The sequence below is a fragment of the Chinchilla lanigera genome, unplaced genomic scaffold, assembly GCF_000276665.1.
Source record: "Chinchilla lanigera isolate Chin_1 unplaced genomic scaffold, ChiLan1.0 scaffold00080, whole genome shotgun sequence".
Classification (NCBI taxonomy): domain Eukaryota; kingdom Metazoa; phylum Chordata; class Mammalia; order Rodentia; family Chinchillidae; genus Chinchilla; species Chinchilla lanigera.
This window is the reverse complement of record NW_004955481.1, coordinates 348,105-363,698: the sequence shown is the minus strand read 5'-3', so window position 1 is coordinate 363,698 and position 15,594 is coordinate 348,105. Positions and strand designations below refer to the sequence as shown.

Here is a 15,594-nt window from a genome sequence, read left to right as displayed (position 1 = left end):
AGGCGCTTTTGCCGCTGAGCTAAATCCCCAGCCCCTTGAGTTCTTTATATACTATAGATATTAGTCCTTTGAGGAGTAGCTGGCAAAACATTTTTCCTGTCCTATAGGTTATCTTTTCACTTTCTTGGTGGGTTTTTTTTTTTTTTTTTTGCTATGCAGAAGCTTTTTAGTTTAATGTGATCCATTTGTTGATTTTTGCTATTATTTCTTGTGCAATCAGGGTTCTGTTCAAAAAGTCTTTGCTTACTTACATCTATGTCTTTAAGAGTTTACCTATTTTGTCTTCCAGCAGATTTAGTGTTTCTATTTTAATACATAGATCTTTGATCCATTTTGATTTTAGTTTAGTGCATGGTGAGATATACAGGTTTAATGTTTGGCATGTGGATAGCCAGTTTTCCCAGAACCATTTTTTAAAGAGGCTACCTTTCTTCCAGCAAAAGTATTTGGCTTCTTTGTCAAAGGTAAGGTACCTGAAGTTGTTTTTGCATCCTCTGTTCTGTTCCCTTGATCCACAAGTCTATTTTTTGGCCAATATCATGCTCCTTTTATCCCTGGAGCTTTGTAGTGTAACTCAAAAGTGGGGGATTGTGATACCTTGTCCTTGTTGCCCAGAATTGCTTTTCCTGTTCTAGGTCTCTTCTGGTTCCATGTGAATTTTATTATTGCTTTCTGTAGTTCGATGAGGGGTGTTGTTGTTATTTTGATTTGGATTGGGTTAAATCTGTATAACTGTTTTGGAAGTATAGCCATCTTGACTATATTTGTTCTGCCTATCCAGGAATAGGGGATATCTTTCTATTTTCTGATGTCCTCTTTGATCTCACTTTAAAAAGTATTATGATTTTCATTGTGGAGGTTTTTCATTTCCTTGGTTAGGCTAATTCCTAAGTATTTAACTTTCCTTGATGCTGTTTTAAATGATATTGTTTTCCTAATTTCTTTGTCAGTGAGTTCATTTTGTGTGTGCAGGAATACTGTTACTGTTGATGTGTTTGTGGTATTTTGTATCTTGCTACATTGCTGAGTTTGGTTATTCTAGGAATCTTCTGGTGGCCTTTTTGGGGTCTTCTGTGTAGAGGATCATGTTATCTATAAATAATGATAATTTAATTTCTTCTTTTTTCTGTGTGTGTATCCCTTTTATTTCTTTCTCTTGCCTGATTGCTCTGGCTAATGCGTTGAGAACTATATTGAACAAGAGTGGTGATAGTAGATGTCCTTGTCTTGTTCCTGATTGTAGAGGGAAAGCTTTTGGCTTCTCTCTATTTAGTATGATGTTGGCCATTGGTTTGTCACAGATGGCTTTTGTCAGATTGAGGTAAAGACCTTCTATATGTATTTTCAAGGTTTTTTCTTAATGGATGTTGGATTTTGTCAAATGCTTTCTCTGCATCTATTGAAATGATCATTTGATTTTTGTCCTTTCTTATGTTTGTGTGGTATATTACATTTATTGATTTGCATATGTTGAACCATCCTTGCATCCTTGGAATGAATCCTGCTTGGTTATGGTGCATGATTTGCTGAATTCTTTTTGCCAGTATCTTACTGAAGATTTTTGCATCAGTGTTCATTAAAGAGATTGTTTATTACAGAGATTTTTGCATCTGTGTTCATTAAAGAGTTCACTAAAGACACTGAGTCTTTATCTGGTTTTAGAATCCATGTGACAGTTGCTTCCAGGAATTATTTTGGGAGTACTGTTTCCCTTTCATTTTCATTAAAGAGTTTGAGAATGGGGCTGGGGATTTAGCTCAGCGGCAAAAGCGCCTGCCTGGCAAGCGCAAGGTCGTGAGTTCGGTTCCCGGTACTGCAGAAAAACCAAAACAAAAAAAAAAAAAACAAAAAAAAAAGAGTTTGAGAAGTGTCAGTGTTAGATTGTCTTGTAGTGTTAGATTGTTCTTGTAGAATTCATTGGGACCTGAGATTTTCTTTGTTGATATTTTTTTAGATTACCTTTTCAATTTCATTGCTAGACTACAAGTTCTCAGAGTAGTTATCAAAGATCTTCTGAATTTCCTCAGCATCTTTTGTGATTTTGCCTTTTTCATTTCTAATTCCATGGATTTGGGTCTTTTCTTTCCTTATTTTGCAAAAGGTTTGTCTATTTTGTTTATTCTTTCAACAACTAACTCTTTGATTCATTGATTCTCTGTGTTTTTTTAGTCTCAATTTCATTAATTTGTGGTCTGATCTTGATAATTTTCTTCCTCACACTAGCTTTGAATTTTTTGTTTATTTTTCTTGGACCATGAAGTACATTTTATTTTAGCTTGCTTTGTTTTTCTGATGCAGGAATTCACTGCTATAAACGTCCCTCTTTGGACTGGTATGTCATAGTGGTAATAGATGGTGGTATGTCATACTAGCATTATCTTTTGATTGTAGGAACTGTCTAATTTTTTCCTTAATTTCATCTGTGGCCCATTGATTATTCAAGAGGATATTATTTGATTTCCATGTGTTGATGTAGTTTCTGTGTAGTTTCTTTCTTTTTTCCCATTGATTTTTAACTTCATTGCACTATGATTTGATAATATACATGGGATCATTTCGGTTCTTTTTAATTTACATAAGCATGCCTTGTGGGATAATATATGGTCCATTGTCAAGAATGTCCCATATACTGCTAAGACTGTGTATCTGTTGTGGTCAGGTTCAGAACTCTGTAGATACCTATTATATCCATTTGTTTGAAGGTTTGGTTCAATGCTGATATTTTCTTGTTGATTTCTTGTCTAGTTGATCTTTCTATTTGTGATAGTGGAGTATTGAGGGTCCCCATTACAATTGTATTTGTGTTTGTCTGATTTTTTACTTCCATTGATGTTTGTTTTATGAAGTTGGACACACTGGTGTTTGGTGTGTATGTGTTTATAACTGTTATCTCTTCCCGTTGAATAGGTCCCTTAACCAATATGTAGTGATCTTCTTTGTCTCTTTTGATCAGTTTGGCTTGAAATCTACTTTGTGTGAAATTAGGATAGCTACTCCTGCTTGTTTCTAAGTTGGCTTTGCATGAAATATTGTTTTCTATCCTTTGATTTTTAATTTGAGAATTTCTTGCTGAATGAAATGTGTTTCTTGTATACTGCATCTTGCTGGGTTTTATTTCTTGACCTGTTCTACCAATGTGTGTCTTTTGATTGGGGAATTGAGACCATTCACATTGAGAATTATTACTGAGAGGTATTGACTTATTCCTGTTACTGCTTTATTTTCCTGTTGCTGATTCCCTTATTTTTTTCCTTTGTTTAGTTGCTCATATTGCAAGTATATTCACTCCTTTTGACTTATTGGCATTGTTGGCTTGTTTCTTTCTAGGATATACTTGAGAATTTTTTGTAATGCTGGTTTGGTGGTCACAAACTTCTTGAGGTGCTCCTTATGATAGAAATACCTTATTTCACCATCAATTTTGAAGGAAAGTTTCATAGGATACATAAGTCAGAGTTAGAAGTTGTTATCTTTTAGGGCTTAAAACACTTTACTTCAAGCCCTGCTGGCCTTTAAGGTTTGTATAGAGAACTTTGTTGTAATTCTAATGGGTTTACTTTTATATATCATTTGTTGGCTTCCTCTAGCAGCTTTGAAGATTTTGTCCCCGTAATGAACTTCTGGTACTTTGAATATAATGTGGTACGGAGAAGTTTTTTTGGTTGTGGCTATTTGGGGTTTTGTATGCCTCACTTATCTGTTTATTTCTTTCTCTGTATTTGGGAAGTTTTCTGCCACTATTTCTGTGAACAGGTTTTTTATGCCATTTGTGTTGTCTTCTGATTTTGTACTTATTCTGATCATTCTTAGTCTTCTTTGTGTCATCTAGCAGCTGTTGGATCCATTTTTCATGTTCTCTTGTTGCTTTTAAGGTGTCTTTGAGTAGTTGGTCTTTGAAAGCATCACTGTCTTCTAATTCTGAAAATCTGACCTCACATCAGTCAGTTCTGTTGCCTGTTCTTTAAATTTAATATTTAACTTCTTGGAATTCTGATTGAAACCTTTTTTTAGAGTCTGATTCTTTGTTAAGCTGAATATTAATGTTTTGCATCATTTTATTTAGCTCATCTAGCTTTTTATTAGTGTCTTCTGAAAGCTCCTGGATCATTTTGGTTATTACTTTCTTTATCTATCTAATTATGTCTTATGGGACACCCCCCCCATGTTTCTTTTTGATCTGTTTTCTAATTTCCTCTATTATCCTTGAGTAATTCAGTGTGTGGCATATGCTGTTCTTCCTCTTGATGTCTCCCAGGTTGGCTTTGGGGGTTTTTGGAAGCATTTTGTTGCCTTGTCTTCTCATGTCTTTATCCTTGTTTTATTTTTTAATGAGGCTTGCAGATGTTTATAGTGTAAAGACTTTGTGTTAGTATAGAGATCTTTTTAGTCACTTCTCAGTGATGTACTTTGGGTGTGGCTAAAGCCCCTAGATCTGACCATCTCAGTAACTTGGGAGGGGAGGATGCAGTATAATCAGCCTGACATTCAGCTTTCTAGACATGTATTCTGTTATGTTAATGTCACAAAGGCAATCTGAGTGTTGGCTTGTAGAAAAACAGCAACAATTGTGCAACCCTGGAAATAACAAGCAAATCAACTACAGCAGTATCATCCAAGACACAATAGATATCAATATACCATAAGAACCAACCATGTGGGGAAGCTGCACTGTGTTGAGTGGGGTCATGGTGGGGCAGTGCTGCATGTATGCACAGACAGGTGTTGCAGAGGGAGGGTGTCATGCCAACGAGAGTGGCCTATAGCAGAGGAAGGGGAGGCTGAGTGCTGGAAGAAGGGCTTTGTACTTGGACTGGTTCTTTCACAGAAATTTTGCTCATTCTGGAGATGGGACCAACTAAGGCTTCCCTGGAGGTTAACAATAGGTCAAGATTGGACACCTTTTTAGGTATATGTTTTTGAGCACCACTGACAACAGAATTCTGACAATATTTCATGACAGTGGACAGCACAGTTCTACCGCAGGTGCTTCTCAACTAGGAATTTTTGCGGACTACATTGGAGGAAGTCATTATGTGATATAGCCTCATGACAATACTGAGGGAAGCATGTGTGATCATAAAGACACAAATGGTTGAAAGAAAGCTTCAGAGAACAAAATATCTATCTTCCATTTGCAAGTGTGGCTAAGATAATGAAAAATGCTATACTTCGAATAGGAAAGATTGCAAAAATTGCCAAAAAATATGCTCCTGAAGTATACCTTCTTCAGAAGTTTAGAGAGGCTATGAAAGGAGAGAAGGGAATCAGAAGAGTGGCCACATCTATGGATGGACTCAGGAGCTCACGTAGGAGGCCTTCACTAACCAGTTACCAACTGGCTTAACTGCAGCTGGTCAACCACAAAATGTTATTATTTATACAACACCCTATCAACAGATTTCTAGTGTTCAGCAAATTTAATTTCCATGATCTGAAGAAATGATGGAGGGGGCAGTGTAGAGAAGCATGAACCAGTACAATTCTGGACAGAGACATCAGAAGAAAATGACTGGTGAAAAGATGTCTTTTCGTATATAAAGTAACACTAATGCAGATTCCTGATGCTTGACTAATTGAGATGTTAATTGTGACTTGAGAATTTTAAAGGTGTTAAAATATTTTTGTTTTGTACAAGAGTTTGTTGCTTGTATGATGGCTGTATGCCTTGTATATTGCATTATTACTGTCAGAGATTTTATAAATGGTTTTTTATTTTCATATGGAGTCATATTTTATAATTCAAGTAAGCAGCTGGGTTCTTTCATGATGTTTACCCTTTAATACAGTATAAGGGTAGAGCTGAAAAAAATAAACAATCCATGCACATGACCCTTTATCCTAGAGAAGAAATCCACAAACATTATGACAACCCAGGTACTGATTTATAGTTAACATACCAAATGTGGGCGGGGGATATAGCTCAGTGGCACAAGTGCCTGCCTGGCAAATGCAAGGTCCTGAGTTCGATTCCTGGTACCAAGAAAACAAAACAACAACAACAAAAAATATACCAAATGTGACAAGTGTATCTCCACCAATGGCAGAAAAGAATTCAACAGCAATTTCATAGAGCCAAATAACTATCAAGGATTAATACAGCTTTGTGGCTATACTGTCAAAGACTTAAGATTTGGGAGTGGGGGAATGCAAAAGGAACAATTTGAAACATTAAAGTATATGATATGAGAAGGAGGAGAGAGGAGTAGAACGAAGGAGCTTATTGTGGAGTAGAAGGATGTCTGCAGGTAGGCAAAGGTAAAAGAAAAAACTGATGAGAAATAAAAGAGAAAAGAAAAAAAGAAATTATATGGGAGGCAAACATAAAAGAGGAAAATTAAAGGAAAGTTAAATGGGAGAAGAGAAAAAATTTCTAAAAAGACAAGAAAAAGAGACAAGAAGCAAGGAAAAAAAGGACAAAGGAAAATTCCTTAAGCCCCCCAATAAACTTGTGAAGAAGAAAGGAGGAAAGAAGGAAAAAGAAACAATGTACAGGAAACAATGTACACATTCCCACAAACAAAAGAGAGATATTTCTCTGTGATTTTGAATGTGTGGTTTTCTTCTGGGATCTACAATTTAGGGGCAGTGTCCAAGTCAAGATGTGTCTGTGTTCACACTGGCAGGAAAGGGAGGCAGTGAGAATCCAGATCCATGCTAGATGCAGCTACCAGCAGGCTGCATGCTTAAGGTGAGGGCACCAATGCCATGACTTTCACACTGAGAACAACTCAGGCTTCATTTGGCCTCTGGATGTGGGCGCAAGGCCTGTGCCCTCTAGCTCTAACCCCTCAGGGAGTGTTTTTTTCCCCTGTGTGACTACTGCTCCCTGACCACGGCTGTCTCTGCTGACTGTCTTCTAGTCACTGTGAGAGTATAACACTGGGAGCCCTGAAGTGAAGGTGTTCCATTACTGCCCTGAGTCCTGGGTTCAAACAGTCAGCCCTCCCTTGGAGTGGTGACCAGCCAAGCACTCTCTCCAGGGATGTGGCGGGAGCTTGGACTAGAGTCACTCATCAGCTGTTACCTATTGAAGGGCTCACGTAGGAGCAGAATCCCATGCTCTGCCTACATCTTACAACACCCACCAGTGTGTTTTAGCACCGTGTCTCCCTGAAACCCTCTGTACTCCCCAGCTTTTACTTTGTCTCTGTAGATTTGGTCTCCTTTCTGCCAGAGCAATGAGCTGGGAGCTGGGGAGAAAGTAAGATTGTCCCTTCCCTTCTCCACATTGTGTGCTCTCTCTTCAGTTGTGCTTTATGTTTTACATTTCCTGTCAGAGCCTTCCTGATTCCTGGGAATCTATTTTCTTTTTCTTCTTCAAGTTATTATTTTCCAGCATCTGGATTCTGAATCTTGGAGAGGCTCAGTTGTTGGTGCTAACCACTGCACCATTTTCCCAAAATTCTCTGGTTTTTGTTTGTAAGGAATCCTCCTCCCCCTGCACCCAGACAAGGTCTCTCCATGTAGTTCAGACCAGCCGTGAACTCATTATGTAGCCCAAGCTGGCCTCGAACATGTGGCGATTCCTGCCTCAGCCTCCCAAGTGCTGGGATTACAGGCTGCGCCACCACACCCAGCAGGCATCTCTCTTTTCATCTCTTGGTTCCTTCTCTATGCCTTCTTCATACTCCCCAGATACTTAAGTTATTTCCTACAAGTTAGCAATCCCAGAAAGGAGATAATCTTTTCCAGTGGTTCTAGCACACAGTTCAGGTTAGTAACTTGATCCGTGTTAGTAACTTGGACCCAGCTTCCCCACTGCCTCATCTGGGGCAGCTGTGAGGACTGACAGCCGCAAGGTGTGGGAACTGTGAAGGCCTGGTGTTTGCCAGCCGTCACGCTGTCCTCATCACTAACTCCAGAGGGGTCAGGTGCCCAGGGACCCTGCCAGTGAGCCCCTCTTTGAGACCTTTGCTTCCATGGATCCTCTTTCCTTGTTTCCACAGGGGATCAAGCTTGAAGAGCAGAGGCCGGGACCCCAGAAGAACAAGGTGGGCTGGGTGGCTGAGGAGGTGGCCAGGTGGGCCTGAGGAGGGTACCTGGGTGGGAGGGGCTGGGGGAGGAGCAGTGAGCATGCTGGGCTCATCTGCCTCATGTCTGCCTAACTTCGGCACAAGGACTGTGCCCTCCTCAGACTTGTGCCCGGTGGGCAGCAAAGTGGGCCCTGGCTGAACACCTTTTAGCAGCTTCACAGTAGACTGGCGTGGAGGTCTTGGGGAGACCCTAGGATGGTGACTTGGCTGGCTCCTCCCTAGCCCATTCTGTACCTGTACCTGTGGTGCTCAGGGCTGCCAGACTCCATCAGTGCTCATCTCTGGGTTCCATTTCCAGGGCCCAAGGGTGTAGCTTATTGAAGGTTAGCTCAGTTACCTGGAGAGGGCTGCCCATTGAGACTACAGCCTCCTGTTTTAGCACCATAGAGCATGAGCTGGTCTCACCAGGGGGAGGCAAAGTCAGGATCTTCATATGCTGCATCCCCAGCTCTTTGGGTTTGCAGTCAGATTCTGTCAATTTGGAGAGGAGCTCGGTGTATCTCAGATGTCAGAGCCTGGAGCTGCCTCTAGGCTGCTCTTCCATCTCATGTGCTTCCCCTGAAGTTCTAGGTCCCCAAACACACTCCTCCCCAGACCCCAAAGAGGGACTTGGAGACAGTAGTCTGGCTTTATGGGAGCTCCTGGGACTAATGGTGGTATTGTCTGGTTTGTCTTGCAGGATGACTATATTCCGTACCCCAGCATTGATGAGGTAGGCGCCCCCCTGCTGTACTGCAGCCTGATCTGGGTCCCAGCCCTGGGAAGATGATGGCTCTTCCTAAACCTGCATAGAGGAGAACCTTGGACCTGGGACTTGGGCCTGAGGCCTCTTTCCATCTTTGCCTTTGTGACCTGAGATTGCCTATGTTTAAACTGGGGGTGCCCATCCAGGCCTTGCAGCCCTGTGTCCCAGAGTCGGCCAGTGAAGCTGGAGATGCTGTGGGGTTGAAGTTAGAAATTCACATTACTGCCTTTGTTCTCAGATACCAGGCTCCTCTCCTTGGAGCATTGTAGAAGTGGGGACACTACTGGTGCCTTCCACTTCCCCTGTGGTCTTAGAGTGGCTGCAAGGCAAGACCCTCCCTCTGCTTTCAGGTTGTGGAGAAGGGGGGTCCCTACCCTCTGATCATCCTGCCCCAGTTTGGCGGCTATTGGATCGAGGACCCAGAGAACGTGGGCACACCGACATCACTGGGCAGCAGCGTGTGCGAGGAGGAGGAAGAGGACGGGTTCAGCCCCAACACATTTGGCTATAAGCTTGAGTGCAAGGGCGAGGCCAGAGCCTACCGCAGGCACTTCTTGGGGAAGGTGAGGCCCAGGGGCTCTGGGAGAAAAGAATTGCTGGAGAGGGAAGTAGTACCCTGGGGGGCCCAGGGGTCTTGTCTCTGGTTCCCCCTCTGTTATTTCTGCCTTGGCATTTCAGGGCTGTCCCCTTCCTTGCTGCCTGCCTCTCTTATTTAGAGAGGTCTGCCTGGCGTTGTCCTGGGGCTGGGCAGGGGCAGTATAGGACCCCTGTGAAGGGTCCTTGTGGGAAGCATTCCAGCAAGTGCTGTGGAAGGTAACAGGAGGGAAGTGTTTGGAGGTGAAGGAGGCTGGGATGGACTTTTAACTGTTAAGGCAAAATATGTTCTTATACCTTGGAAATGTCTCTTCATCTGCATACTAGCTAGCCATCTCTCGTGATCTCGCTGAGACAGGTCTCTTGAGTAGTACATGGCCTGGATGGTGTGCTGTGAGCCTCTGATTGCTTCAGAGTGGCAGATTTATATTTCTTTAAATATGAGCTGTGATCAAAATGCACAGTGAATGCTAAAGTAATTTATTATAATAAAATACATATTGCCTTTTTTTTTTTTTTTAACACAGGGTCTCACTATGTAGCCGAGACTGGCCTCACACTCACAGTGATCCTCTTGCCTCTGGCTCAGGAGTGCTGAGATTACCTGTGTGTGCCACCATGCCTGGCTCACATTGCCATTAATTCCCCTTAAAATACTTCCCTTCACTTTCAACACACTAATTCCATTGTCCTTACAACTTTCTAGAGCGGTTCTGGAAGTTCTTTTTCATGAATGTTTACAAGGTATGATCTCACATACAGTGAATGCTGCTGTCTTGTGCCATCCGATGGAAAGACAGGTTTGTTTGTTTTTTGTTTTTTTTCTGGTACTGGGAATCGAACTCACGACCTTGCGCTTGCCAGGCAGGTGCTGTGCCGCTGAGCTAAATCCCCAGCGGAAAGACAGGTTTGTAAAAAGTTGATGAGTATGTCCTTATCCATCTTATTCACCAGATATGGCACCATGCAACTTCTGGCTCTTTCCTAAGCTCAAAATGACTGTGAAAGGTAAACATTTTGAATTGACTCAGGACATGGAGGCAGCCAGGAGCATACAACTAAAGACACTCACACAAGAAGACTTCCAGAACTGCTTTGCAAAGTGGAAAAATGATAGGATAAGTGTATTCAAAGGGAGAGGGAGTATTTGAAAGGGATTAATGTCAAAGTGTCTTTTATTGTAAAACAAACAAATGGCAAAGAATGCATTCACTGTATTTTTGATCATGCCTCTTATGATCTCTTCTTCAGAATTGGCTAGGATCCCCCAGGTTGTGAAGGCAGATTCTGAAAAAGCTTTGGGCTCTTCAGAGTCTCATTCAGAGGAGGCTGTACCCCAAACCACTAAACTCCAGGGCGTCTTGTTAACACGCAGATTCCAGGGCCCCAGCCTGATTCAGTGGGCCTAGAGTGGAGTCCAGGCAGCCTCTGTGTTTGTAGTAGGTGCTTGCTGAGTCATAGAGCGTGCCCTTGGTGCCGAGGACCTCTTGGCTTCCCTTGAGTGAACGTGCTGGGTTCCTTCTAGCTGTCTTTCACAAATTCTCTGTAGTGGTGAGTGGGTTCTCCAGTAGTGAGAAAGTGAGCTCAGTATCTGGTGGTGAACAGTTGAGACAGATGTGGGTTTGAATCCTGGATGTGTCACTCACTGGTTGTGTGACCTTGAGTGATTACTTAACTTACCTGGTCATTGGTTTCCCCTTTTGTGTGGAATAGAGTGATGACCTCATCTCCTGGGTACAGTCTTGGTAGGGTTAGAGAAGACAGTGGTTATTAAGCCCACAGCATAGTGCCTAGCATATCCTGAGATGCCTGTTAATGTAGTGGTCATCATCATTATCGTTGTCGTTGTCGTCATCATCGTCAAATAGCTGCTGCAGCAGGAACAGCAGCAGCAGCAGCAGCAGCATCCTTTGCTCCCTCATTTCTGTGGGGCTTCTCCCTCTTCGTGATGTGGTAGTTTGGGAGGACATTCCTGGAGGCTCCATTCATCCTGATTTCTATTTCTAGGATCATCTAAACTTTTACTGTACTGGCAGCAGCCTGGGAAACTTGATCCTGTCCATCAAGTGTGAGGAAGCAGAGGGGATTGAGTACCTTCGGATCATTCTCAGGTAGGGCTGCTGCACTGGTCCAGGCCACACCTTTTCCAGTCTGGTCTGGCTGAGTTGGAGGGACCAACCTGCTGGAATTGTGGAGCTGCAGATGAAGTTGCCAGGCACAGAGACCCAGGTGCAATTCTCAAAGTCACCTAGAACAGACCCTACCTGCCTCTTTTTATTATGAGAGACTGATGGGGAGATAGAATAGCAATGACTCAAGCTGAGACAATAGGTCCATGTCCTGGGGAGGGTTGACCATAACACTTCCTATGGTGACCACCACCGGAAGGTGGACCCCAAAGTGTTCATTATGTATGCCATGTTCCAGAAGCTGGAGTGTTATTCACAGATTATGAGCTCTTCAAGGTCAGGAACTGGTACTTATTTCTGTTTGGTTCAGCTAACATGCTGTGTAAAACCTCCTTTGTGCCAGGAATTGGGGGTAAGAATGGGGGATACAGTGATGGCCAAGGCCTGGTTTCTGTTTCCTAAAGGCTTATGGTTAGCAGGAGAGAAAAACAGAATTTTATTTTATTTATTTACTTATTGTTTTGGTACTGGGAATTAAACTCAGGACCTTACGCTTGCCATGCTGGTGCTGTGCCGCTGAGCTATATCTCCAGTCCCCAAACAGAATTTTAATATGAGTCACAAATATTATTAGTCTTATGATCAGGATGCTGTGGGATCCCAAAGGAGTCTGTTCTTGTCCCTGTTGAGGGGTGTTTGGGGCAGGAAGGCCAGAAAGCCAAGGGCTGGCTGGTCCTTAGGAGACTGCTGTCAGCCTATCAAGTTCTCAATCTATATTTGTCAAAGTAAATAAATATGGGAAGGAATAAGAATATGTAACCTTGCTTTGGGAGCAGTAGGAGGTAGTGTGGTTTGAGAAAATCCTCAGCCACATCCAGCTGTGGTTTGCTTCTTATTTAGAAAGGAAGCAGTTGTCTTTGCAGAGGTTCTCCTGGGTAGACAGTATTTGCAAGGCCTGGAAGAGTCAAGTAAATAGCCAGAGGTAATTATCTGAGGGATTGATACCTGAATCCTGTCTCCAAATAGGAGTTCTAGTTAGATAAGCCCTTGTAGAGAGAATTGCTACCTTTCTTAATAAAAATGAGACCAAGATTGCATGGGATCTCTGAGTAAGACCACAACTGAACTCAAGGATCTGAGCCCCCTTCCCTAATGCTGTAGTCTACTAAAATGCTGCATCAACATTGAAAGCTAGAGAAAGCTAGAGAAAACAACACACACTTTGGTGGTTTTTTAAAAATTATAATCTGTGGGACAGTTAGGGCCAAAATAGAGGTGATACTGTGCTGAACCTCAGTTCCCCTTCCTTAGAAAGCAGAGTAATACGGAAATATGAAATTGGAGGTTCCGGAAGGACCCCATACTCTTTTGGAGTGACGGGGAACCCTGCATAAGCAGAGATCTTTCTGCATAGAAGTGCTTTTATTGTTTTGGGTCAAGAGCTTTTGCAATCAGTATCTTAGGGAGCCCAAAGGCAAGTTCAAATGTGGCTCTCCCTTGTAGAAAGCCAGTATGTTGTAGGGTGGCAGAGAGAGGCCATATACCAGCTAGGAAGCTGCACAGTTGCATCATGCGCTTGGAATGATTGCCAGGTGAAATTGGAAGCCAGGCATAACAACTAGGCTTCATGCCCTGGCAACTTCACCAAAATCAAAGAAGAACTTAGCCAGAGATGAAATTCACTTGTTGGCAGTGACTTCTGTCCCAGCTTCTTCCTCATTTGCCACAGACTTCTGGATTATTTAACTGATGTCCCAAATATATAAGGACCAGACCTCCAGCCTAAAATCTGAGAAGAAATCAGAACCTCACATATTGTAGTATTTAAGAATGGTAGCTGGTATTATTATTGTCAGTATTATTATCTAAAGAAAGAGGAAGGAATTAACAAAGATTAGATGAGAAGAAAATTAGAAATATGAAGAACACAAAATTTGATAAATAGACCTAGGTTTCTTTGGGGGAAAATAAAACAAGATAGATAACTAGCTAGTCAGATAGATAAAGGGAGAAAGTAAAAATGTACACAGTTAGGTCTAAAAGAGACATATACCCACAGACATGAAGATTAAATAATTATCAAAGGACTCTGTGTTTGGTTCAAGCTATTACAGTAGTGTTACTTGAAACAGATGTCCTTGAAGGATAGGATACATTATCAAATGTACTCAAGATGGTTGGGCTGGGGATTTAGCTCAGAGGCACAGCACCTGCCTGGCAAGCGCAAGGTCATGAGTTCGATTCCCGGGGAAAAAAACAAAAAAAAAAAAATGTACTCAAGGTGGGGTAAAAAACCCAAACATGTCAGTAACTGTGGAATAAATAATAAAGGTTCTCAAAGAATTATCTCTCCAACTGTTTCTAGGTTTAGATTTTTTTCAACTAGGCATTTTAAACGTTAAAGAACATATTTTATAGTATTTAAACTATTCAAGGGAAAAATATGGAAAGATTCCCAGTTAATTTATTAAGGCCTAAAAGATCTTCATGAAAAAGAAAAGGCAAGCGAAATACAAATAAAAAAGAAAAAATAAAATAGGACCTAATATTTCTTATGAATATCAAAATAAACATTTTAAACCAAGTATCAGTCCCAGATACTCCATTCACTGTAGTCAAGGAAAAGTTACTCTACCAATGTAAGGATGGCTAATATGAGGCAATGCATTATTCACTTAGTGTTTGCTTAACCAGCGCTTGATCTGTGCCAGACTTCTGCTTTGGTAGGGATACTGTGAGGAGTACGTTCCCACTTTGTTACTTGGCCCTGGAGAACATTCAGTGTGTTTTAAATATTTTTTATTTGTTTGTTTGTTTTTTTGAGACAGGGTTTCACTATGCAGTCCAGGCTGGCCTTGTACTCACAGTAATCCTCCTGCCTCAGCCTCCTGAGTGCTGGGACTACAGGCACGTGTTACCACGCCCAGCTGTCTTAGATGTTCTTATTCCTTTTGTTAGACCTACCATCTTGTAGGCATGGATCGTCATAGGCTAGGGAGAGTGATACAGAACATTGCTGGGGAGGGAGAACTGAAGGAAGCTCAAAATGGCCTGAGTGTGAAAGAGCGTCAGAGTTGTGTGCAGGATTGAGAGCAGTAGGAAAGCTGTGGAAGGGAGAAGGTCACAATCAGATCTGTAATATAGTCAGTCACTCTGGTAGAGTATGGAGAATGGCTTGGAAGGTGCTGTGATGAGCCAGGGGGTGATCCAGGCCACCAGAAGCATAATGTAAATGGCACCTCCAGAGCTGTGCAGATGAACAGCCGTGAGGAGAACTGAACCAGGGTGTCTTGCACTGAGAATAGAGAAGAGTGGGTGGAATATTCCAAACACCTGGGGAAAACTGACATTAAGAAAGACAGCCCAAATGCCAACAAATGGGGAGAAGTTAGATTAACTGCTGATGAAATGCAAATAATATGCTTTCAAAATGACTTAAATATACTTAAGATCCTAAGGACAGAGGATGAACAATAACTCTAAAATGGGTACTAGATTGTAATAGAGAGATATAAATCAAAACCACATGGAGATATAAGGAAAACAATTGGAATTATTAGAAATAAAAAAGAGTGGTTGAAATGACACATAGGATAAAATCTAGTCTGTGCAAAGACTGAATTTGTAAATCAGAAGATAGTCCCAAGGAACTCATCCAGAACACACACAGATAAAGAGATTAAGTATATGAAAAAGAAGATAAGATATATGGATAATAGACTGGGCAGCCTCGGCATTAGCCTCAAAGGAGTTCAGAAGAAAAGGAGAGGGAGATTAGGGAACAAGTACCCAGAGGTAATAGCTGAGAATAATTTAGAATTGAATAAGGTACACAACCTGCTGCTGAACCCAATTTCAAAACAAAATAGTACTTCCAGATGGGTCGAAGTAGAATATCAAAAATCAAAAGTTTAAAAATATATTAAAGCTACTTAGGATAAAGACAGATCGGCTTTGAAGTAGTGACAAGGCCAAGAGCAGAGTTCTCCTTAGTTATAATAGTGTGGGAAGACAGTGGGACAGCAGGATGTTTAAAGTTTGAAAGGAAAGAAGGAAGGAAGGAAGGAAGGAAGGAAGGAAGGAAGGAAGGAAG

At 41.7% G+C, this 15,594-nt stretch overlaps 1 protein-coding gene across 16 annotated transcripts in view; it reads left to right on the top strand.

The window, feature by feature from the left end:
- The window catches only part of Rap1gap2 (RAP1 GTPase activating protein 2), a 241,080-nt gene that overhangs the window by 173,792 nt on the left and 51,694 nt on the right, over positions 1-15,594 (top strand). For all 16 annotated transcript variants that reach the window (XR_263756.2, XR_263755.2, XM_013503479.1 and 13 more), the window contains 4 exons: positions 7,947-7,991; positions 8,713-8,745; positions 9,129-9,341; positions 11,380-11,483. Coding sequence is in view for 14 of the 16 variants with exons in the window: in XM_013503479.1 (XP_013358933.1) it covers positions 7,947-7,991; positions 8,713-8,745; positions 9,129-9,341; positions 11,380-11,483 (395 nt within the window). In the remaining 2 variants the exon portion in view is untranslated. The remainder of the gene's footprint in view (positions 1-7,946; positions 7,992-8,712; positions 8,746-9,128; positions 9,342-11,379; positions 11,484-15,594) is intronic.